This window comes from Callorhinchus milii, unplaced genomic scaffold, assembly GCF_018977255.1.
Source record: "Callorhinchus milii isolate IMCB2004 unplaced genomic scaffold, IMCB_Cmil_1.0 Scaffold5, whole genome shotgun sequence".
NCBI lineage: Eukaryota > Metazoa > Chordata > Chondrichthyes > Chimaeriformes > Callorhinchidae > Callorhinchus > Callorhinchus milii.
In genome coordinates this window covers 20,606,030-20,629,207 of record NW_024704746.1, presented here as the reverse complement: position 1 = coordinate 20,629,207, position 23,178 = coordinate 20,606,030, and the positions used below count along the sequence as shown (strand labels likewise).

Genomic DNA, 23,178 nt, shown 5'->3' with positions numbered 1-23,178 from the left:
AGTGAATATCCAAAGTGCGATACCTACTGGTATAAATACAATGAATCTGAACTGTTTCAATGATTATGCATCAGTAATGGAAATCTCATGAGAGAATCATCAACAATTGAATTAGAGTCCAATGTAGTTTCAGTTAAGACCAGGGAAGAAGCTTGTCAGAAACTAAACTTTGTAATAAAACAACCTGCTCCACTACGTGGGCCAATATTTGCTGAAAGTAAATGTATTCAAATCCATTGGCAACATTCAAAAAGCAAAGAGGTTATCATTTCATGGTTGTTTCACATATACTTCAAACAGTATAAATGCCCGTCTTGGAATATCTCAGAATTTCAGGCACCTTTTTGAATTATATTGTTAGCATTTAGGAAATAGTTTTCTTCCAAGAATGGTCAGTTCCATTTCAAGAATATTTCATCGGGTCACAGGTTATAATGAAAATAATAAAAGGTATAAGAGAAATACCGTAAGTAACATCTCAGAGCACTTCACAGGGGTTGGACACTGAACTGGGCAGGGGCTTGGGGGTGAAGGAAACCATAGGTGCAGTCAACGCAATAGGTTTTGAGATGGGATTTGAAGCTAGAGAGGTGAGGCATAGGCAGAAAGGCAGGGATTGAGGGCTTGATGACTGAAAGTTTGACCATCAATAGTGGCGCGGGGGGAACTGGGGCTACGGAGTGAGCCTGCACATAACTCTATAATATAACAATGTTTCCCTCGATTTCATTACATTAAATTGTCTTATTAAACAGTCAAAATCAACAACAACGACAACAACAACAAGATTCCATTTATAGAGCGCCTTTCACGTCAGGAGGACGTCCCAAGGCGCTGCACAGTTGGGTCATGACCCGAGCAGGGGGGAAATGGTCAGGGTGAGGGGAGGGAAGGGAGGGAGAGAGGAGGGGGAAATGGTCAGGGTGAGGGGAGGGAAGGGAGGGAGCGAGGAGGAGGAAGAGAGTCGAGAGGGGAGCTGAAGGCACGGTCAAAGAGAAAGGTTTTGAGACCGGCCTTGAAGGAGGAAAGGGAGGAAGCGGCGAAGGCACTGGGGGATGGAGTTCCAGAGCCTCGGGGCTGAGAGGCTGAAGGCCCGACCACCGATAGTAGGGCGGTTGGGGCGGGGGACGTGGAGCAGACCGGAGCCAGAGGAACGGAGGGTACGGGCAGGTAGGTAGGGGGATAGTAGGTTGGAGAGGTAGGAGGGAGCAAGGCCGTGAATGGCCTTGTAGGTGAGGATCGGAAGTAAAGTGAACACTAGTTATAGATTACTCATACGTTGCCATTCATTTTATCCAGTTCTTACAGCTAGGCAGGTAAGAAAAAAATCTGACCACAATCAGAGCCTGGCATGAATAAGCTGGGTCGAATGTTGCATTTGCGTGCGGTATCACTCTATGCAATTACTCCAATTAGAATAATAGAGTTGGCACAAGTTACAAATATGCCAGTTTGGAATGGCGATGTAGCTCATCGAAATCTATCAATCTTTTCTTTAAGATAATTTAGAGGATCTTATAATACTTGAATTTGAAATATTTTGTTGAGACTTCCTGCCTTGGTAGTCATGCAACCAAGTTTGAAGGTTCGCATTCAAACAGTTTCTGGCTTTAATTCTAAACTGCATGGATCAGAAGACAGGGCTATTTTTAAGGGGACTGGCATCTGTCAAAATCATGTTACAAACTACAATTTTGAACTAAAACTATTCTGAGCCTCCCCTGCAGCTAACAGCACTCTACGTTCAGAAGTCCAAAACCAATGTGACTGATTCCACTCCTGATAGAAACTGTCCAACTCCAGCTTCTAAAGGATACACAGAAACAGCTGAACGGCTGTATTTGCAGTTTCGACAGGGACGTCAAGTTTTTTTTTAATATAAAATACAAAGAATGGTTTTACTGAGCAGCATTTTCTTAATATTTAGGTTTAATGTGAATCTTGTACGAAATTTTATTTTGTGGACATTGGTCACATACCTCTAATAAGAATTCCATTGACATGTAAAATATGTATGCTCAACATCTATAACCACTAGTTTCCTTGACAGAGTCTGAATATGTGTCAACAATACAATGGTTTCTTCCCCCTATGGGAACCATCTCTTTTAGTCTGCAAAGTCAAAATCATGATAAGAGCACACTCTGATTATCTTGAGAAATATATTCTGTGAACAGGAAATCTTGAGGCAATGAAGGAAATAGCCTTTTACAATAGTGCGGTCAGTCTCCCGTGGATTCTGTTAGCGAAGAGTCCATTCCTAAGTCATCCCTGACTCGCTCACTCACTCACCTTATCCATGGTCCGTCCTCGACATAAATGTAATTTTGTATTCAAAATTGGACCACAGTTTCTCTTATTCATGAATCCATCACAAGGTCCTAATCACCCACAAATTGCTGCATCATACCCCGTGGTTCCCCCTTTACTGGGACATGTCACTGGAAGTACCAATGGCTGAAACATTATTTTCCAATTATCTAAGGTGTGAAATACCCACTGTTGTTTCTAAAGTAGCTATGCTTCCTATTGTTGAAAACTCATGACGTATATAAAAACACGTGGGTTACATGTCTGTAAACAGATGGAACGAGACTGTTTATCACTGCAATGTTGCCTTGGAACTTTTTTTTTACTGCTTAGAGCAACTATCCTACCACAGCCTCTAACGCCATGCACATGTTACAGAAACGCCATAAGTCCCTAATTATTTTCAATATCCTTCATACTTTGGAATGGTTGCATTTGCCGCCCAGTGAAATTTTCTTCTTGTGTGGACCCTGGCACATCACTCACACTGAATGCATTTTTTGTTGTGCTGTAGCTGTACTACTTGTTTCATACTTAGCAAAACATTGATTGTTGTGTTTATTACACATTCCAAGCAACAAAACAGAATTACACAACTCATGTGACAAGCAGGGAGGATAACACCCTCTTACCTAAACATGTCCAAACAACACAAATGAAAACATCAACTACCTCTATAATTTAGATTAAATTGCCTTGAATTCACTCCAGCCAACCATAACCAGGGAGTTTCTAAGACCACTGCTTTCTCACTTGTGTAGACACAGTCCATACGGTTTATTTTCACTACCAGTGGTGCAGAGAACACGAACAATACTACAGCCAGCACTTCAATTACAAAGAGAAACCATAGCAGAAATTATCTGGTCATACCATCAGCAAATCTGTATGAAGATCTAACACTCAGACAGAAATCTATCAGATACTACTGCTGAAATGCAAGATGATGTACCAGCTGTCATTTTGTGTGAGGTCCTTAATAGGGGAAGAAAATTTAAAAATATCCTTTCGTATTTTCCATCCACAACACATAGTATGCAATACAAGAATTAAGACTACCATTCATAAGTAGCAAACTCCTAGTTGTGCATTCATGGCTACGAGAACATAAAATGCTTGCACTGGAATAGCCTCAACACCGTGATTTAGGAAGCAGACACATTTACAGCTATTTCGAAAATTCAATCAATAAATAAAACCTTCAGCTTCTGGGTACTACTGCTCATACATCAAGAAGAATGCGTTTTTCTCCAGAAAATAAGGCCAGGCTCCCTTTAAATCATGAGGTGCAACAGACTGTTTAAGTCAGTTTGAACTGATACCAATAGTAATGCAAAAAAATTCAAAATATTAATTACAACATACTTTCCAAAATGAGTAATATCACTTCATCATTTCTGCTGATTACGCTGTGCTGCATACAGCTGATACACAAATAAAAACATAAGTAATCAACCCCTTGGAGTTCATTTATTTTGCATGGGTTTCCAGTTAAAAGTAAATTAAAGCCCACTGACAAGTACATCAGTAAATAGGTTTTGATTGGTGTTAATTTTAGTTCAACTTCAAAAATTATTCCCTCGATCTTCCACATCAGAATAAACTATTTCCCTGACAGATTACAACAACAACAACAAGATTCCATTTATAGAGCGCCTTTCACGTCAGGAGGACGTCCCAAGGCGCTGCACAGTTGGGTCATGACCCGAGCAGGGGGGAAATGGTCAGGGTGAGGGGAGGGAAGGGAGGGAGAGAGGAGGGGGAAATGGTCAGGGTGAGGGGAGGGAAGGGAGGGAGCGAGGAGGAGGAAGAGAGTCGAGAGGGGAGCTGAAGGCACGGTCAAAGAGAAAGGTTTTGAGACCGGCCTTGAAGGAGGAAAGGGAGGAAGCAAGGCGAAGGCACTGGGGGATGGAGTTCCAGAGCCTCGGGGCTGAGAGGCTGAAGGCCCGACCACCGATAGTAGGGCGGTTGGGCCGGGGGACGTGGAGCAGACCGGAGCCAGAGGAACGGAGGGTACGGGCAGGTAGGTAGGGGGATAGTAGGTTGGAGAGGTAGGAGGGAGCAAGGCCGTGAATGGCCTTGTAGGTGAGGATGAGGATCTTGAAATCAATCCTCTGGGGGATGGGGAGCCAGTGGAGGCGAGCGAGGGTGGGAGTGATGTGGTCCCGAAGCCTGGTGCGGGACAGTACACGAGCTGCAGAGTTCTGAATGACCTGCAGCTTGTGGAGGGAGGTGGCGGGAAGGCCGGCGAGGAGAGAGTTCCCATAGTCCAGCCTTGAGGTGACAAAGGCGTGAACCAGGGTTTCAGCAGCGTGAGGGGTGAGGTAGTGCCGTAATCTGGCGATATTCCGGAGGTGATGGAAGGCGGTGCCAGTTGTGGTGCGGATGTGAGGGAGAAAGGACAGCTCAGGGTCGAACAAAACGCCGAGGTTCCTGACTGGCTTTGAGAGGTGGAGAGTGCAGCCTTGGATGCTGATGGTGTCAGCGCCTGAGGTGCGGAGGCGCTGACGTGAGCCAATCAGGAGGGCCTCGGTTTTTTGCACGTTGAGCTGAAGAAAGTTGTCTCTCGTCCAGGACTCGATGTCGGACAGGCAGGCTGTCAGGACATCGGTGGTCGTGGAGTTGAGAGTAGAGGAGGAAAGGTAGAGTTGGGTGTCATCCGCATACATGTGGAAGTTAACCCCATGTTTGCGGATGATGTCACCAAGGGGGAGCATATAGAGGGTGAAGAGGAGGGGACCGAGGACAGAGCCCTGAGGGACACCACATGAGACAGTACGGGGGGTGGAGGAGAAGCCATTCGTTGAGACGAAGTGAAGACGGTGAGAAAGGTACGACCTAAACCATTCAAGGACAGTGCCTTGAAGGTTGAGGTGGGAGGACAAGCGGTGGAGTAGGATAGTGTGGTCGACCGTATCGAATGCTGCCGATAGGTCGAGGAGGACGAGGAGACAGAGGGAGCCCTGGTCACAGATGGTCAGGATATCATTGGTGACCTTGACCAGGGCAGTTTCTGTGCTATGAGCAGCACGGAAACCTGACTGAAGGGGTTCAAAAAGAGAATGGGTGGAGAGGAAAGAGCGCAGTTGGGAGGCGACAACTCTTTCCAAGACCTTGGAGAGAAAGGGGAGGTTGGAGATGGGCCGGTAGCTTGATAGCTGCGACGCATCAAGGGAGGGTTTTTTCAGGGTGGGCGTGATGATGGCAGTTTTTAATGGAATGGGGACAGAGCCAGAGGAGAGGGACAGGTTTATGATGTCAGTGATGTGTGGGACAAGAAAATGGAGCTGGGAGATAAGGAGTGGAGTGGGGATGGGGTCAAGGGAGCAGGTGGTTGGTTTTAGGGATAGGATGAGTTCAGTGACAGAGGGTGGGGAAACGGGTACGAAGGTGTGTAGGGGAGGATGGGTAGGAGTCGGAGTGTGGGAGGGAAGGGGTGGGTGGTGGGTGGAAGTTGGAGGGGAAGTGACCGCGGAGCGGATTCCCTTGATCTTGGATTCAAGGAAATCCAGCATCTCCTCGCAGTGAAGGTTGGAGGAGATGACCTGCGCGGGGTGGCGGGGGGACGGAGGAGTCGGGATGTGGTGGAAAACAGTAGCCTGGGGTTGTTCTTCGCCTCCAGGATTATCCTGGAGTAGAAGGACGACTTGGCCGAGGCTAGAGTGGAGCGGTAAATTTTGAGGAGGTCCAGCCAGATTTGTCGGTGGACCGTTAAGCCGGATTTGACAAAGGTGCGCTCAGCAGCCCGCACCTGGCATTTCAGTGAGCGGAGGTGGGTGGTGTACCAGGGGGAGGAGCGGGAGTAGGAGACAGTGCGGGAAGTGATGGGGGCAAGAGTATTGAGTGTGGAGGAGAGGATATTGTGGAGGAGGGAGAGAGGAGAAGAGGGGTCGGTGAGGGTTGAAGGCCAGAGGGACTATAGTGACAACCGGAAAAAGATTACTGTTCATAACGTTAAATTGTGTTTAGGTTTAACACTAAACACAAGTAAAATCAACACTGCTTATAACATACTTTTTTTTAAAAAGAAGCTTGCAACGTGTAAATTTACAGAAAGTTATCAACCTTTCTCATTTTGAGGAAATACAGGATCTGATCAAAGCCCTCATTGATCAAACTTGGCAAAAATCCATTTCAGACCTGATATAACATTATTGAAGTGACACTTCTCTTTCAGGTTTAGAAATTGAAAATATCAATAAATTTCAGTGCAATGATTTTTGTAAAGAAGCAATTTTCCTCCCCTCTATATTTGCAACAAACCCTCAAACAGCCTCCTACATTCATCTGATCCTCTGCTCTGGGGGAATTGGATATTTCTGTGGGTCCAACTGAGATTTTCTTTATCTTATCCTAGGGTGGAGTGGTGATGCCATTGTGTAGTGCTGCTAGTTTCTCAGCAGGTCCTGAAGGATTTGATAACCTTTACAGGTGCCTTAAATGTGATGCTTAGACATAAGCAGATAGTCTTTCTATTTCTTTTAAATTATCAGAGTGATAATGGATAGCAGAACACTATTAATTTTCCAAAACAAACGTGAGAGACATTTTGCAACTTCACAGATGTACGTTAACTTACACTCACAAATATACAGTCGATTCACTTTACACTATATTCTGTGAAGCGTTTTGAGACGTCTACAAGACGTGATAAGGCACTATGTCAAATGCAAGGATTATTATTATTACAAGTTTTTGTTTTTATACAAGCAAAAATTTTATAAAAGGAACTTATGATGAAATTGGGCATGGGAGGAGCTGAAATTAGTGAGACAGCAATTGAGCAACAAAATGCTCAACAGTTAACCTCTGAGTTTTGCAGAATCTAGAGATCATTTGGTTATCTTGATTACAAAAATTACTTTGATATCAGTTGCTTTTACTGCCTATAAACTTCCATCAACAGTTATAGGAAGAAGCAAAATGAAACCATTATAACTGGATAAATAAAAACAAATTACCAAAGGCTGGGATAGAAACTTTAGCAGAAATAATGAGAATCAAATATTCATTCTTCAGGGTTTAGGAAATATTTGTTACTCATTTTCGGTACAGTTCCATTCTTCTCTTTGTTGATTTTTGTTGCATTCTGCAATTTTCTAGAATTATGCTATAGTTGAATTTCATTTTAGGAAACAAAACAGAAGAGGTGCTGGCTGGCATTCTTCCATCTCTATTTTTTGCTTACCAGTAATACTCATTAGCGCAGAGAGAAATTATTTTGTGATTTTGATAATAGTTTCAGGGGGATAAAAGGAACATTTTGGAAATCAAATTGAGTAACAATCATTGAGTCTAACAGTTCAATACAAACAAGTGTGTGCTCTAGGCAATTACTGGTGAGCCAAGTACAGTTCACTGTTCATATGTGAAAAACGCATAGCTCCAAGCTCACTCAGCAAATCAATACACACCAACAAGAGAAAACAACCCTCAGTACTAAATTTTTTTTTAAAAAAAAGATAAGGCTGGTGATAGCTCAACTTCCATTTGCTCTTCATTCAATGTAATTTTTACCTCATAAAGTACTGTAATTCTCCCCATCCTCTCAATAAACATTGGAAAATAACAACCTTGTACTTATGTAGACTAAAGTGTTCTTACCTGAGCTTCTGCTAACATCACATCCTTGATAGTTGGTTGGCCTCGAGGTTCCCCTTTTACAAGACGTACATAGATGATCTGATATCCGCGGATCTGTCCATGCTGCTTATTGTAGACTGGAGCCTTCCATGTAACTTTGATTGCTGTCGAGTTCACAGGGTCTAATTCCACTTTTCGTGGAGCAGCACTGGGTACTACAACAATAAAAGAACCCTGCTTACCTACAGAATAATTTGTATAATTTGTTGTCTACTTCTCATAATTATGCACAATTAAAACAGCCCCTAAAACATACACATGGCCACCCTTGAAATGTTACCTTCTACCTACAAATATATATTCCTGGTATTTGAGAATCTGGTATTATTACTAATAAGGCCATGTTTTCAATGTTGCAATGCAGGAAATAAAAACAGACGCAGATGACACCCAGGCACACAAGTCTTCTTTTAGCTGCCAGAACGATGGATTAAGGCAGCGTCAGCCAAACTACGGCCCATAGGGCTGCCGAGAAGCCACCCCCTCCCACCCTCCAGAACCAGTACTAGTTTAGGTAAGTCCGTGTTCAATTGGTATTTTGCTTCCAGGTTTTTCTTGATTGAATATTTGTTGATTCATGGCAAGAAAACTTATTTTGTTGGTCAACTAAAAAGATTGATCATATATTTAATGTAGCTTTTCTTGATGTATGCTTCACAGAGCAGGTTCAGCATGTCAAATAGCCGACCTCTGTTCCTACTGCCCTTTAAAAGTGCAGCGTAAATGAAAAAAATGAAGTGGAATAGAATGTTTACAGTACAGTGTAATAGAGAGCAAGAGGAAATGATCGGTGTACAGCAGTAAAATACCTTGCAAGGAGCAGATAGAAAAAATTACAAATGAACAGGTTTATTGTTAGAAGAAATACAAATGAGACCAAAACTTGCATCAATGTCTCAATGAGTACAGAAAACAGACTGCTCTCCCCACGACCACCATGAAGAAATGTAACAGGCAAGTCCAGAGTAAGTATTTTTTATTATAAGTACTCCCTTAAGAAACAGAAAAAAAACACTTCAGGTAAATAATTACTTGGTAAAGATTTTTTTCTAGCTCGACAGGGAGCACTTTGAATGGAAAATTCTCCCTTAAGATTTTAGTTCCTCTCGATTAACTGGCTTAAAAAATAAGCTGTTAGTTATTGGTTATGTGCAAGCGTAACAGAAAAAGTGACAGTCAGACAAATGCTTTCAATATACAGCTCTTTTATATATTCCACTGATTGAGGAAAGGAAAAAAGTAACAATATAGAGCTGGGTTCTACTTAGTCGCACCATTTTTTCCCCTTCCTTTAATATTCTCCTACAACCTTCTTCTGTTAAACTCATGTAGGGATCAATTTCATTGATGGTGGCATGTCCCACTGAGGTGCCAAGTAATCATTCTCAGTTATTGTTTGTGGATAGCAAATGCTGAGGATGCCATTGAATCACTGAGACCATGACATCAGAGTCCAATCTTGTTTTCATTTAGTGTTCACATTACGCATTTCTAGCAGGAGCGCAAATCGCAGCAAAGATTCCTTTTCCAACAAAAGAATACGGAGGGCAACTCACAAGTAATTAGTTGGCTGGGCTGAAATTTGCTTCCTAATTAGACTTTATAGCCTGCATGGTTAAACAACATCATGTGGGGTGCATTTACCAAATAAATCAATTGAGGCTGAGTGTGTCAAACGACCTGTTCAATTGATTCTGGATGGATCCTCACTGAATCCCATTTTAACAGTACAGTAAACATAATAGCTTAGGTTGTTGGTGCCTCTATAAATTAACTATGACCCTACCACCTTTTGTACGATTTTGATCCCAATGCTATGTTCAGGATAGTATAAAAAGTTAATACCAGATAAATGAGCCACAAAACAGCTAAGGCCCAACTACCTGTGCAAGAATCCCACCACAAACATTAATAGCTCAGCTCTCTGTTGCTTCTTTTTTTAAAAAAAAGTTTTGAAGTCCTTTTGCAAATAATTAGCAAAAGATTCACCTTTAAAGTAAATTCCCTCCATAACTACACTTAAAATCCATAGTTCCTCACACATGGGTGTCCTAAAATGTACTTTCATTCAAATAAATATGTAGTTCCTGCAAGGAAAAAAGGTTTATTCTATGTTTTAGTTTCAAACATCTAATTTACCAACAGAAGAAAACTAACGAAGCATCAAAACTAATGTCTAACTTTTTTAATTTCATGTCTCATGTAAAAGCGTTGAAAGCAATGAGGGCCACTATCGGTTTTAATTGCGAGTTATATTTCCTAAAGTATTACACACAATCGCCATAATTTTCTACATCACAGAATGCAGTATCCCTTTGTTAAATTGCAAAGTCTTCCAGTAGTCAATAGGAAGAAAATTCTTAAGAAACACTTAGATTGAAGCCTTCCTGCCATTATGGTGTGTTTTACAGCCAGGCTAATAGTTACTCCTGGGAAAATGTAGGGGAAATGGAACTATTACGTTGTCTCTGAGCCGGTTTCATTCGATCAAATTTGTAATCGATTCCTCGTTGAGAACCGGCTGTAATCACAATACTATATTAAATTTATGCTACTCTTGTAGATTTATTCCCAACCAATTCTGACAGTACTGAAATGAACTCACTGTGTGGAACATGACTATCAGTGCCACACTGCAATTAACTATTATAAACAAACTCATGAGTGGTTTTCTTCTGCATTTAAACATTCACCTGAACCTTTTGATGAAAGGAGTACAGCAATGTCAAGTTACGTAGTATTCAAACTTTAAAAAAAACTTGTACCTACCATCCTCATCTGTACGAATATTCACAGGTGTGCTCTTCGGTCCTGGCCCAACATTGGTATGAGCCCTTACCCAGACACGATACTCGGTCCATTTCTCGAGACCCTCAACTAGCCAACTGGTCGCATCTGCCTCAATGTTGTCCAAAACGTGTTTTGTATTGTCCTCGCTATCCACCGCTTGGTATATAACGGAGTATTTGGTAATGACTCCATTCTGACTGTTTGCTGGCGGTGGATGCCAACTTACCCGAACGCTAGTAGAGCTGAACGTGGTTCCCTGGACGTCTTGAGGTGGGGCGGAGGGGGCTAGTGGATAAACGAAGGGGGATGAAGGGTAATGAATGGAAAAAGGTGGCAAACGACTAACAAATTTACAAACGTGGGCCAAAAATTCATGCAAAACAACAGAAAAAGAATGCATATTAAAATGCAATCCAATTTTTTTTAAAAGAAACTGTTCAAACCTATTGAATTTTGAGGACAGTATATTCAGGACATGCATGGATACATTCAAATAATATCATGGAAGGGGAAAGAATATAGAAAAACAATGTTGAAATAATACAGAAAAGCAATGCTGAAAGAATACAAAGCCAATGTTGAATATTCATGCAAATCACCTACCTTAAATTCTACAGATTGCACCATGAATTACTCTGAACCAGTTTCAAAATTAGAGCAATTAAGCATTTATTTATAACTTAAGTACAGTAGCATATTGCAATGCATTTATAGAAGAATCTTAAATTTATTTACTCAACTTTTTGGTTACAGGCTTCATACAGGGCCAATATGCCTATCGATAATGATTTAAATTATTTTTTCATAGACTTCAGATTGCCCCATGAACCATGCCAGATCTCCACATAAAAAATATTGTCATTAGCCTGGACTGATAGAATTTATCTTGCATTGTCATTATTCATCCACTTAAAGAAAACGTCCAGCACTGTAATGGACATTCATTGAGTATCCAGTGCCTTGGGGTGTCCTCCCGACGTGAAAGGCGCTATATAAATGAAATAGTGTTGCTGTATTTATGCAAAAGGACAGTATTTTTCAAATAAAAAATCTCATCAAGCTTAGGGGTGATATTGGTATGAAAATGGAAAATAAAAACTGAATGGAGTGGCTGGCCATCCTATGAGGGCGGCTCACTTCTCACTGATTCTGACGTGAGGCTCGGAAGCAAGCCATAATCTTGGTTTGGGTTCCTGCAACTCCACTGCTCATTCCTTTTTGTTACCGTTTGAACGAACAGATGCAAGCTTTCCAATTGCATTTGAAGCAGTGTGACACAAGTGACAACTTAATAAAAAAGCTCAACCAAGCCATCGTCTAGATATTGAATGAACAAATATTTTGTGAACATTGTGAGTGGCAATCAAAGGTTAGTGGACTCTTTTAGATGCAACAAGGAAGAAAAATGAAACTCGGGGATGGTGAGTTCACTCTCCATTGTTTGGAAAATGATACATTTCTACAACTGAAGACCACAAAAAATCTGGATAGAAACACACTTCAACTGTTCAAAGTAACATACTCTTGATATTTGTGGAATGTCCACTTAAGTGAATGGGCAAATATCCTGAAAAGCCATAAATCATGATAAAATCACATTTCATTCACTTAATGCAGGATGCAGCCCTGCATCAGCAATTCTACGCCAAAACTCCCAACTCTCCTTCAATCCACCTCAGCTCAACCTAAATGAGGTTGCTTTTAACCATATGTGAAAGCTCACTGAATACTTCTTCTTGAAAATTACGCGCTTTGTTTTTAAATTACAAACGGTATGCAAGTCAAAGACTGATAATTCCAATAGGGACTGAGACTGCAAAATCTACAATTACAATTGAAAATGAGACAAATAGAATATTGTTTTAAAATAGGTTTCTGGGAAAACAACGAAGGTAACGTAATTAACGCAAATGGAAGAAATGCCATCACAAGGATGGCACACATCTGCAACCTCAGAAATCAAAAATGCCATCATAATGCTCCATCAAAATGAATAAATTTAGCAAGTATAGACACTCAGGCTGGTCACAGCAGAGATGCTGGATATACATTGAGAACATGCAAGTGGCACTGTCCCAAAGCCTTTACAAATTGATCAAATTCATGATGGGTTAATCAAACTTGCAACTGCCAGCTGCAGGTTCCATATTCAGGCATAGTAATACTACAGCAGTTTATCTGGTTGACTGGATTAGCTTTGTGGCGATTTAAAACAATCACACTTGTGATCTTAAGTTGCACATATAGTGTCACGAAAATGCTCCATTTAGCCTGACAAATTATGACAAAGTGTAGTTGAATTTATAGCCCGAGATTTGATGCACCATGATTTGTGAATCAACACCCAACATCTTTGATATTTAAGACTAAATTGATAAAAAGGTCTTCTCACAGTGAAGCAAATCTTACACAAACATTCAGACAGGTACCACAAGCTGCATATGACTATGTTGGAACCTGTAATTTCTACGTCAGAAAAGATAATAAATGCACAGATATGGGCAATGTACGATTCGCTCCTTTTATTTTACAGACACCCATTTACCATTTCGCACATATTCATTTCATTGCGTTGCTGCGTTGGATGTCAATTTTGTCTTCCATATCACGCAGACCCAAACTGTAGTCAGCTCAAATAAAAAGACAATGTAAACCCTGGAAATTCTTTGACCCAAAAGGATTGCACAAATTTACCACCCTAAAAGTGAAAACTCCTAAGCCACTTATAAAAATCACAAAATGCATTTTATCATTAGACATCAAGTCTTTCAATGAACAAATATGTCGCTCATATGACTAACACCTCAGTACAATAAATGTGAATAACGAATATTGGTGCAAAAACGTTCTGCTAATAATATCCTTATACAAAGTATAGAACTTGAATCCTTAATAGTCTATACCACGATATACAGCAATTCCACTCTGAACAGATTCTCTTTCAATATACTCCCATCTGCAGAAGAATGCAGAAAAATGCAAAATCCCACAACTGCCATACAGAAAATAAAATTCTGCCAACATTGTATATTGCAATAGATTATCCATCTCACCTTTCTCTGTGGTTACACAATTATAGATGTATCATCAGAGACGACAAAGGTGGCAGGATACCCAAACTCAAATGGTAAAAAAACATTGTCTGAAGAGTCGAGCTCAAATGGCAAAAAGCAGACTGTGTACATTTTTTTAAAAAATGTGGAATTAATTAGTTTAATTGTTTGATGAAATAGCAATCTTGAATAGAATGACTTAAAATGCCACTTAATTGCTTTCATTACTGCAAAAGCACCTTTGTAACCATCACCTACTCGGTATTTTCAGTCTCACATGTACAAACCTCAGTTGCTTGAATTTTCATTCTGTTGCTTGGATATAATTTACAACTATTGGCAGCCATGGTGGAGAATGAAATACTTACTGGATTGCATGGTTTTTGTGGAGATGGTTTGTGTGAACGCTCCTAATCCATGTTCTGAGCGTGCTGCCAAACGGAAGTAATATAATTTGTCTGGCTTCAGGTCATCCACAGTGTATGAAGATGTGGGATCAAAGGTCACTGCTTTCTATAAATGATACAATTTTGAAAGCATTATTTTTTGATCTATTAATTTCAATGCTACACTACACCCATGACGAAGGAAAATTCAGAGTCAGATTAAACAAAAAATATCCTGAGTGATCTGGGGGATGCAGAGACTTGGATATTACTCCTTCACCACCTGCAGTTATGGTTGCAACCAGATCACCTGCATAACAAAGGAATAATAGATCTTCCACAAAAAGAACACTGAATCACATGAACCTGGGAACGCAAAAGCAGCTTGGTAAAAAAACAAATTCGTATCCCATCTGGCAGCCATTTTGTGCTCAATTTGTGTCCCATGGTTAAGTGAATATTCAATTTCGCTGGAGGATTGTTGGCCACATACCAGAAGAGACTCCCTTTTTCAATCGTGTCATGGGATCTTTAACACCCAGTGTCCACCCACATAGAAGCTGATATGTAAATTGTATTGTGTCATCTGACAATCAAGTGCCACAGTGTCAGTCTGGACTATAACCTCAAATCCCCAATATAAGGGTTGAATGTACAACCTTCTAACTCGAGAGATAAAGAATACAGAGGCAAATTAATAACTGTGTTGGTTGTTCTATTGAAGATTATCAGGGTTAAACTTTCACCCCCAATCATAAACTGGAACGATTGTTTCATTTTCTGCTGCATCAATGTATTTATTTAAAAAACAGGCTTTAAACATCGCTGCCTCTCCCAAAACAGGAATCATTCATACTTCAACAACAAGTTGCATTTATATCACGCCTTTCACACAGTATGGTATCCCAGTGCGCCATCAGTGATTAATCTGGTCAGAATCTTACATTGCCCTTCGTTCCCTCCCCGTAGACTTAGAATCACATGTACCTCTTTTCCATTAAACTCTTCAGAGTACATCAGTTCATATTTGATAATCTTCTCTTGTTGACGCAGCAACCAAGAAAGTGAAATCCTGGTATCAGACTCTGCTTCAGCTTGGAACTCAGTTGGCTGAGCAGGAACTGTAGGGGAAGAATCCAGAATAGGTAATCATCTGATACAAGAACTGCAGATTGTCCCAACTACTGCATAATGAAAACTCGATATTCAACCTCTTTAGTATTTGTGCAAATAGCTTATTTCACTGGTTGCAAGGTCTCATCCAACATAAAATCTTGAAAACCTCACAATCTTTTTCAAATTGCATTTCAAAGTAATAATTGTGGTGCAATGGCAACGATGGGCAGGTACCTTATGGACCAGGCCCCTACGACCATGTTATGATGGGATTCTCTTGTACTGAGACCATGTATTCCTCTTTGTGAAGCTGTAAATGTTTTTTTTGAATAAAGAAAGGGTTAAGGGTATTGGAATTAATAGCAAATTAACTACCCAGATTGAAAATTAAATTGATTTAGCCTCTCTTCCTCTTGCCCACTTTTCCCTTGCATATCCACTTCCATTACCATCATTGTGTATACTCTAGCCTACCCATAACCCCAGTCATTCACAAGAATGCACCACCACAACACTAAAACGAGCATCACCCTCTGATCTAGGGATAGGAAAAAATCAGTTTGAGGTTCCTGCTGCTGCTTGCTCACGTAGTGACCTGTGATGAAAAGTGTAATTGTGTGAGTCGCAGGTGAGATAAAGATCAAGCTCAGCAGTGATGCTCCCAGTGGTTGAATAGCTGCCAGTGTGTGATCCCTTGAAGAAAATGATCATTTAGTTAAGATAATCGAGGGTTGTTGGTGCACATGGAACCGTACTCCAGCAAACGTTCTCAGTGGAGCAAAGAAAATTAGAAATATACAAGCATAAACTAAAGCTAAGTGCAGTTTACAGCTTTGTCTAGACTATAAGAACATAGGAATTAGGAGCAGGTCATTCGGCCCCTCGAGCCTGCCCTGTCATTCAATAAGATCATGGCTGATCTTCTAACCTCTGCCCGCCTTATCCCCATATCCCTTAATCCCTCTATCCTTTAGAAATCTATCAATCTCAGTCTTGAATATGTTCAAGGACTGAGCATCTACAGGCTTCTGGGGTAGAGAATTCCATAAATTCACCACCCTTGAGTGAAGAAGTGTTTTCTCAATTCTGTTCGCAAAGGCTGACCCTTCATCTTAAGACTATACCCATAGTTATAGATTCTCCTACCAGAGGAAACAGTCTCACACTGTGTACTCTGTCAAGTCCCATAAGAATCTTATATTACTATAAGATCACCCCTAATTCTTCTAGGGGTTTACTCAACCTATCCTCATAGATCAACCCCTTCATCCCAGGAACTAACCTAGTGAATCTACGCTGCACCCCCTCTAAGACGAGTATGTCCTTTCTTAAATAAGGAGACCAAAACTGCATACAATATTCTAGGCACAGTTTCACCAAGACCCTATACAGCTGTGGCATGACTTCCCTACTCTTGTATTCTAACCCTTTTGCAATAAACGCCAACATGCCATTAGCTTTCCTAGTTGCTTGCTGTACCTGAATACTAACTTTTTGTGACTGGTGTACAAGGACACCCAAATCCCTCTGAACACTAACACTATCCAGTCTCTCCCCCTCGAGAAAATAATCTGCTTTTCTGTTTTTACTACTAAGGACAATCAGTTTTAACTCAACCCAATAATTGACAGTGTGGCATTCCAAAATGCTCACCAAACAATAATTTATAATAATGGCCACTTTCATACTGGGAAGTGACAACTCCTGACAAGTTGCAGAAGAATCAACAAATCTTATTATTTCACTGTGGAGTTCTGCGACTTATCACTAATAGAAAAGTCACATCACCATTCTGAGCTGCATCTGAATCCAAGTCCCAGAGGTGAAAGCCCCCTAGTCACAAGGCCCCTAGTGATTAATTACTATATTTTTAAAAGCAGGGGTAAACTAAACTCAGTTTTAACAGGAGCAGAATAACTGTGCACTTCCATTCAGTTTAAAAAGTAAAATTATTAAACTAAACAAGAGAAAACTTCAGCACTCACCTCCCTGCTGGGTTTTAACTTTTATAATTTCAGATGGTGGTCCATCTCCCACTGAAGTGAAGGCTAACATCTTAATGCTGTATGTAGTCCCTGTGATCAAGCTGCCAATGGTTGTGAGAAGACTATCATCCAAATTATGTTTCTGCCACATATTCATGGACAAACTGGAGTCTGTGGTATAATACACCCGATAACCCCGAATCTGTCCATTGGGCTCTTCTGGCTCCTCCCACTGGATTAACATAGTGCTAGCACTCAGCATGCGTCCCTGGACCTTTAAGGGTGGGCTGGATGGTGCCTGCTCTCCTGTCCGAGTTTCTACTAATTCACTGGGAGGACCCCGACCAATATTGTTCACTTCAATAACTTGGAATTCATATTCCGAGTATGGGCTGAGTCCTCCAATGCTGTACCGTGTCGTAGCAACTCCATCCACCTCCTGAAAGGATCCATCGGAGGATTTTGGTTTGTACTGAATCACATAATATGGATTCATTTCCGTGTTTCCCGTTTCCCACGTCAATGTAACACTGGTAGCAGTGGTCTCTGTGACAGTGATCATAGTAGGAGGCTTTGGCAAGGCTAGAACATGTAAACAACTGAAATTAGTATCATCATAAAGCACATCATAAACATAATATTGGTTCTTATTGTAACAACCTCCCTCACCGTTCACTCTAATTCATAGACCAGCCCGCGAACAGCTTCTTATGCCCCAGGAAATATGACTTCAAGATGCTTGTTTTAACTTTTAAACGCCTTCATGCCCTTGACACACCCTATGACTGATCTCCTCAGTCCTGCTCGCCCACCCACTTCCTCTGTTCAGCTAACTCGGGCGCTTCCTTCACCCCATTAGAAGGCAAGGTTTTAGTCACTTGTCACTACCCTCTAGAACTCGGTTTCTAAATCCCCCTGGACCGCACCAATCTCCTTTGCTTTCAAGCTTACCTTTCACTGATCAGTCAATGGAGTGCTTTGAGTGGTAAGAGATAAAAAGTACCCTCTACAAAACAACATTTACTGCCCAACCAAAGAGGTCAGAGGTCTCAATATTCCCAATTTACCTTTAACTGTTATTAGAGCTGTTGATTCAATAACACCCAGTGAAGACATGGCAACACAGGTGTAGTTCTTGGATTCCCTGATGTTCGTGAGCTCCAAAACATTTCGTCCGACAGGCATGTCCTCTTCCAGTGTCAGTTCTATTGCTCCCGACACCCACTTCAAATAGGGCATGGGCGACCCCACAGCTACACAGGTGAGATTCACGCTGCCCCCAGGCATCACTTCATGGCTAGTAGGTGGGATAGAGAACCGCGGGGGAACACGCCGCACTGAAAGGGAAGATATTGCCGGTAGAATCATCAAAGCATTCAAAAACAGTTTCAACCATTACCATGCAGGGTGCACAAGCCACACCCACCCACCACGCCAATTTGTAACTGCTTTACTGATACATAATTAAGCAAATTCTATTCTTATATAATATGGGTGTCAGGCATCACCGTGTACCAGTGTAAACTCAACTTCAACCATCACAAATAGAAGGACAAAACAGACTGTCTATGGTGTGAGTTGATCAGATTCATAACCAATATTTTAACATGTAATGGATCAAAATGCAGACTTGCTTTCCTATCCTTACAACTTGCAAAAGAGATAAAATTGAGAGCAATTTAGATTTAGGATTTTAGTGTGTTTTTTTTCCAATTTTGGATCCAAACAACTCTTTGTAGATCTCTGCAATGTTTTCCTGGCAAAGCATCTACCCTCCACTGTCTCCCAATAGCTTGATTGAAATCGAGAATGCTCCCAGGTGGAGAACTCATCACAAATCTGTGTCCAATCATTCAGTGGCACAGTAGTATAGTAACGTTCCATTTTTAAATTTATGGCCCTGTCCAATAGTGTTATTAATCAACCCTCTTAACATGTAATTGGACACATAAATGCTGAGTGCAATGTTATTAAATCTACAAGAGTGAGTTTCGAACAATCTGTTTTTTACTGCATGAGGCATAATGTAGTGTTCCTGCAATGCAGAGCCAGTTGTTTGCAAACTGCATATGGTAGAAACAGGAGAAACCTCTGTTCAGAATGGTTCTGCTTTGCCCGGGAAAGATTAAATTCTTTTTATTTATGTTATCAACATCTTAGAATACCACTGGAATTTTTAATAGATGCGTTCACTTCTGGTTATCCCGATCTGTAAGCGAGTTGAAAGGTAGAATTATGAAAGAGTGTATAATTATGAGAGTGTTTGAGAGAGTAAACAGTGAAAGATTATTTCACTGGTTGAATTGGAAACTATGGGGGATGAATTCACATTTATTACCAGAAACTTTCTAGTAAAGTTTGGAAGATTTTTTTTGTTTTTACTGTTATTAGCATGTGGAAAGCATTTCTATAAGCATCTATTCAAACAGTCAATTGCATCATTTAAACTGGAATTCGCAAAAACAAAACATATATAATACAGGCAACAGCAGGACAATTACATTAGATGATATAAATCCAGTAGGGAGCTAGTCTGGCTTAGCTATGATGGACTGAATGACCTCCTTCTGTGCCAAAATGTCTATGAATCTATATGGGGCAAATTAGTATCAAATTAACTTCAATCCTCAAATTACTGATGCAGAATTAGAATTGCAGTAATATCTTTTCCAGAAACATAAAGCCATAATTACAGCATCAAATTAAATGTTGATTACTAACTTAATATTTTTTTGAGTTCTCTTCATTTCAATCTTTAAATAATAAAACACAGCTAAAATGAATAGAAAATTATTTGAGAATCCCTTGAAAATATCATATTCTCTTTTTCATTTTAACATCACTTCTGCAAAACCCCCCCCAAAAATCTGATGCGCTGTTTAATTTAGAAGTTAGCATTGCATCCATTTTTTTAAAAAAATCTTATTAAAAAGGTCTCATGATATGCCCAGTTGAATTGAATTACTGGTTATCTGTACGGCAAGAATGGAAACAAATGGATTAAAAACTAGATCCTGGGGTGGGGAAATCAAACTTTTGGTATGTGGTGGGTTGCTGAAGCTTGTCTACCCAGCAAGTTAACATCAACAGGTCATAATATACATGAACTTCATTCTACTGCAGAGAACTACAAAATACCCAACCTACATAGCAATTTTATACAAGTACTCAAACATGACGATGATTAGCAGTGCTGTATAGTACACCCCCAAACCCAACAGGCATTTTTGATAATCTTACAAATGGATTTGAAGTCAATCTGTTGCTAACCGTCAGCATTTTGAGAACCAAAGAGGGGAACGCCTTATAAATTAATTTGTTTGCTTTTTTGAACACATAATACAAAATCATTTACTGAATTTTAATGTGTCCAACCAACACTTTATGAAAAAAAACTGTTCAGTATTTGCATTTTCTATAAATGCTTTTAAAGGTACCATAATTATTGTGAGAACAAAAATTAGTTGGGAGCACAATTCCCCTTTGCATCACTGCCTTTAACATTTCTTCTATACAGACTTTCTTAAGAAGAATATTTCCCATTTTTATTAGGCAATTAGTTATTTGAAGGGCAGTGCAGTTGCTCAAGGAATCAGGAGTACTTGACTGTCAATCAGATCACAAGTACTAGGATCAGGTATCTTATTTTACAGTATTCATCAACTGAACGCTCATACCTTTCCAGTTAAATTTCCTTAGTCCTTAGCAATACATTTCTGCACAATTCTACCTCAGTTGCAAGGTGAGAACAGACTGCATATCTCACCACATATAAACTGTGCAACTGCTGGCCAATCACAAAATAGAAATTCAGCCCCTTCCTGTATAAAAAGTTGGAAGATTGAAACAAAAATTTCAATGCAAGAAAAAATGATCCTTATGAGAAAAGCTTCGAAAGTTATTTCATCGGGAGGGGTGTTGGAACTACATTCTCAAACATGATTTGCTCATAACAACTGTAAAGTTTGCAATTTGGAATTCTTATGACAGCAAAACATTAAAATCACAAACTCAAATATTAATCACAAGCTCACTAAGATAATTCTAATTATAAAATAAGCCTTCCGATTTATTGTATCCTGAATGACAACAGATCTAATGGCTGGTTATACTAACTACAGGCTCCTACATCTTTTAAGAATTTAAAGTTTAGAGGCTGGTTTCTTCGAAAAATGCTGTTCGACACATGTGGACACTCTTCTGTTATATACTATAATTACATGACCTGGGTTTATTTGGAGGTCTCCATAATGATATTGTCAATTGTATTTTTATCTTGTTAAGGCTGTAATATTGCCTGGTTTTGGTGTACAAAGCTTGTCTGTTACTCTCCAGACTGGATGTTTTGCTGCAGTAACTAGTCACTATGTCAGTACAACGGAGTAACTCCGCTCATGGGAATGGAAATGGTTTCAACATGATGGCGGTTTATCAAACTGAACATCTCCAGACTATTGAATTCTGACTACATCAGTCTTGGATTTTTTCTTTACACAAGTGAAACACCACTTTCTTTAAACAAAAAGCTTTCAGATAATGAGCTGTTAATGGGGAGTTTGTTCCCACAGCACGGAAAATTTGCTGTGACCAATTTGCAAAAGCTTGGCTCACATAAGCTTTTAAGACAACGTATTTACAGTCATTCCGCATGCAACAGGCTTACAGCTCCCATGCAGTTCAATGAAAGGAATGGTTAACGAATCGGAGAAGGAGAGGACAGAGAAGGACTGGTAAACTTATGAATGGAAATAACTAAATTTCACAAAATCCTATACAAATCTAAAGCAAACAAGCAAGCAAGGCATGCTACACAAATTCACATTTTATGTCGCACATAGATTCCATAATTTTCATGTCTTACAAGGTTAGCAATAGGACGGTCCAGAGTTGCAACACACCAGGACATTAAGTATGAGGACTGGGATGGATATTCAAAACTATACAGTATGATTCTCAAAGCTGCACGGGTACAAGCAAATATAACCTCAGAGAAATCCCTTTATAATGTTGACACCTGGGTCTAATGTCTCAGGCCTGGTGTTATAAACAGACAATAAAATCGCCAACATCCAGGTCATCAGGTTGTCACTTATGTCATTTCCTTCTGCACACACAGCTAACATGACTTCCTGCATGGCAGGTATCTGCAAGAACTGCTCCCTGCTTATAGCAACACCCTGACAACCCAGAAGATGGGTTTGTGATGGTTGATATGGATGGATAGTGTGATTTTGATTTTCAGGTAAGAAAATATTGGGGGTATGGATTATAGCTAAACATGTACAGTCCTGTACTGCACTGAGCTCCTTTCTTATGTTATGAAATGTGGTGAACGAGTCTACATCCAATGTCAATCTTTAAGAATCTAAAATACGAGTGCAGACACTTGTGTGATTTATATAGAAGTAACTTATATACTCTATTTTACGTCCTCCCGACGTGATAGATTCTATATAAATGCAATTTGTTATTTATCTTTTGTGACCTTGTCAGCAGAGTGATGTGTACAGTAATTGAATGTGTGCAGTGTCGAGGGCTACGGGGATAGCAGGCCTCATTCAAGTGTAACTCTTTAATGAGACACTGGATTTGCCTTTCATTCATGAAAGGTACGATTTGCCTTTTATCCCTTTAATTAAAATAGAAAATTAAATATTTAGATTCAAATTTTACAGTTTTAGATACATCAGCAAACTGTAACTGAAGGACATCGCTGATCGCATGCTCCATGAAGTGAGAGCCGCCAGCCCAGATGCTGATTTTTATGAGTAGAGTCAAACTGAGTTAACTGCTTCCTGAAGCACATTAGTGTCATTGCTTTGCTTAGATGTTAGCAACAAGTTGGCATGCAAATTTGTGCAATTTTGTGTTTGGCTGGAGGAGGTGGTCAATTTT

At 40.2% G+C, this 23,178-nt stretch overlaps 1 protein-coding gene across 9 annotated transcripts in view; it reads right to left on the bottom strand.

Annotated features, from left to right (window-relative positions):
* Positions 1-23,178, bottom strand: part of ptprfa (protein tyrosine phosphatase receptor type Fa) — a 189,651-nt gene that overhangs the window by 54,875 nt on the left and 111,598 nt on the right. For all 9 annotated transcript variants that reach the window (XM_042335260.1, XM_042335263.1, XM_042335261.1 and 6 more), the window contains exons 7-12: positions 18,351-18,620; positions 17,284-17,865; positions 15,170-15,303; positions 14,165-14,309; positions 10,723-11,028; positions 7,915-8,108 (exon numbers count right to left, since the gene is read on the bottom strand). In XM_042335260.1, coding sequence (XP_042191194.1) covers positions 7,915-8,108; positions 10,723-11,028; positions 14,165-14,309; positions 15,170-15,303; positions 17,284-17,865; positions 18,351-18,620 — 1,631 coding nt within the window. The remainder of the gene's footprint in view (positions 1-7,914; positions 8,109-10,722; positions 11,029-14,164; positions 14,310-15,169; positions 15,304-17,283; positions 17,866-18,350; positions 18,621-23,178) is intronic.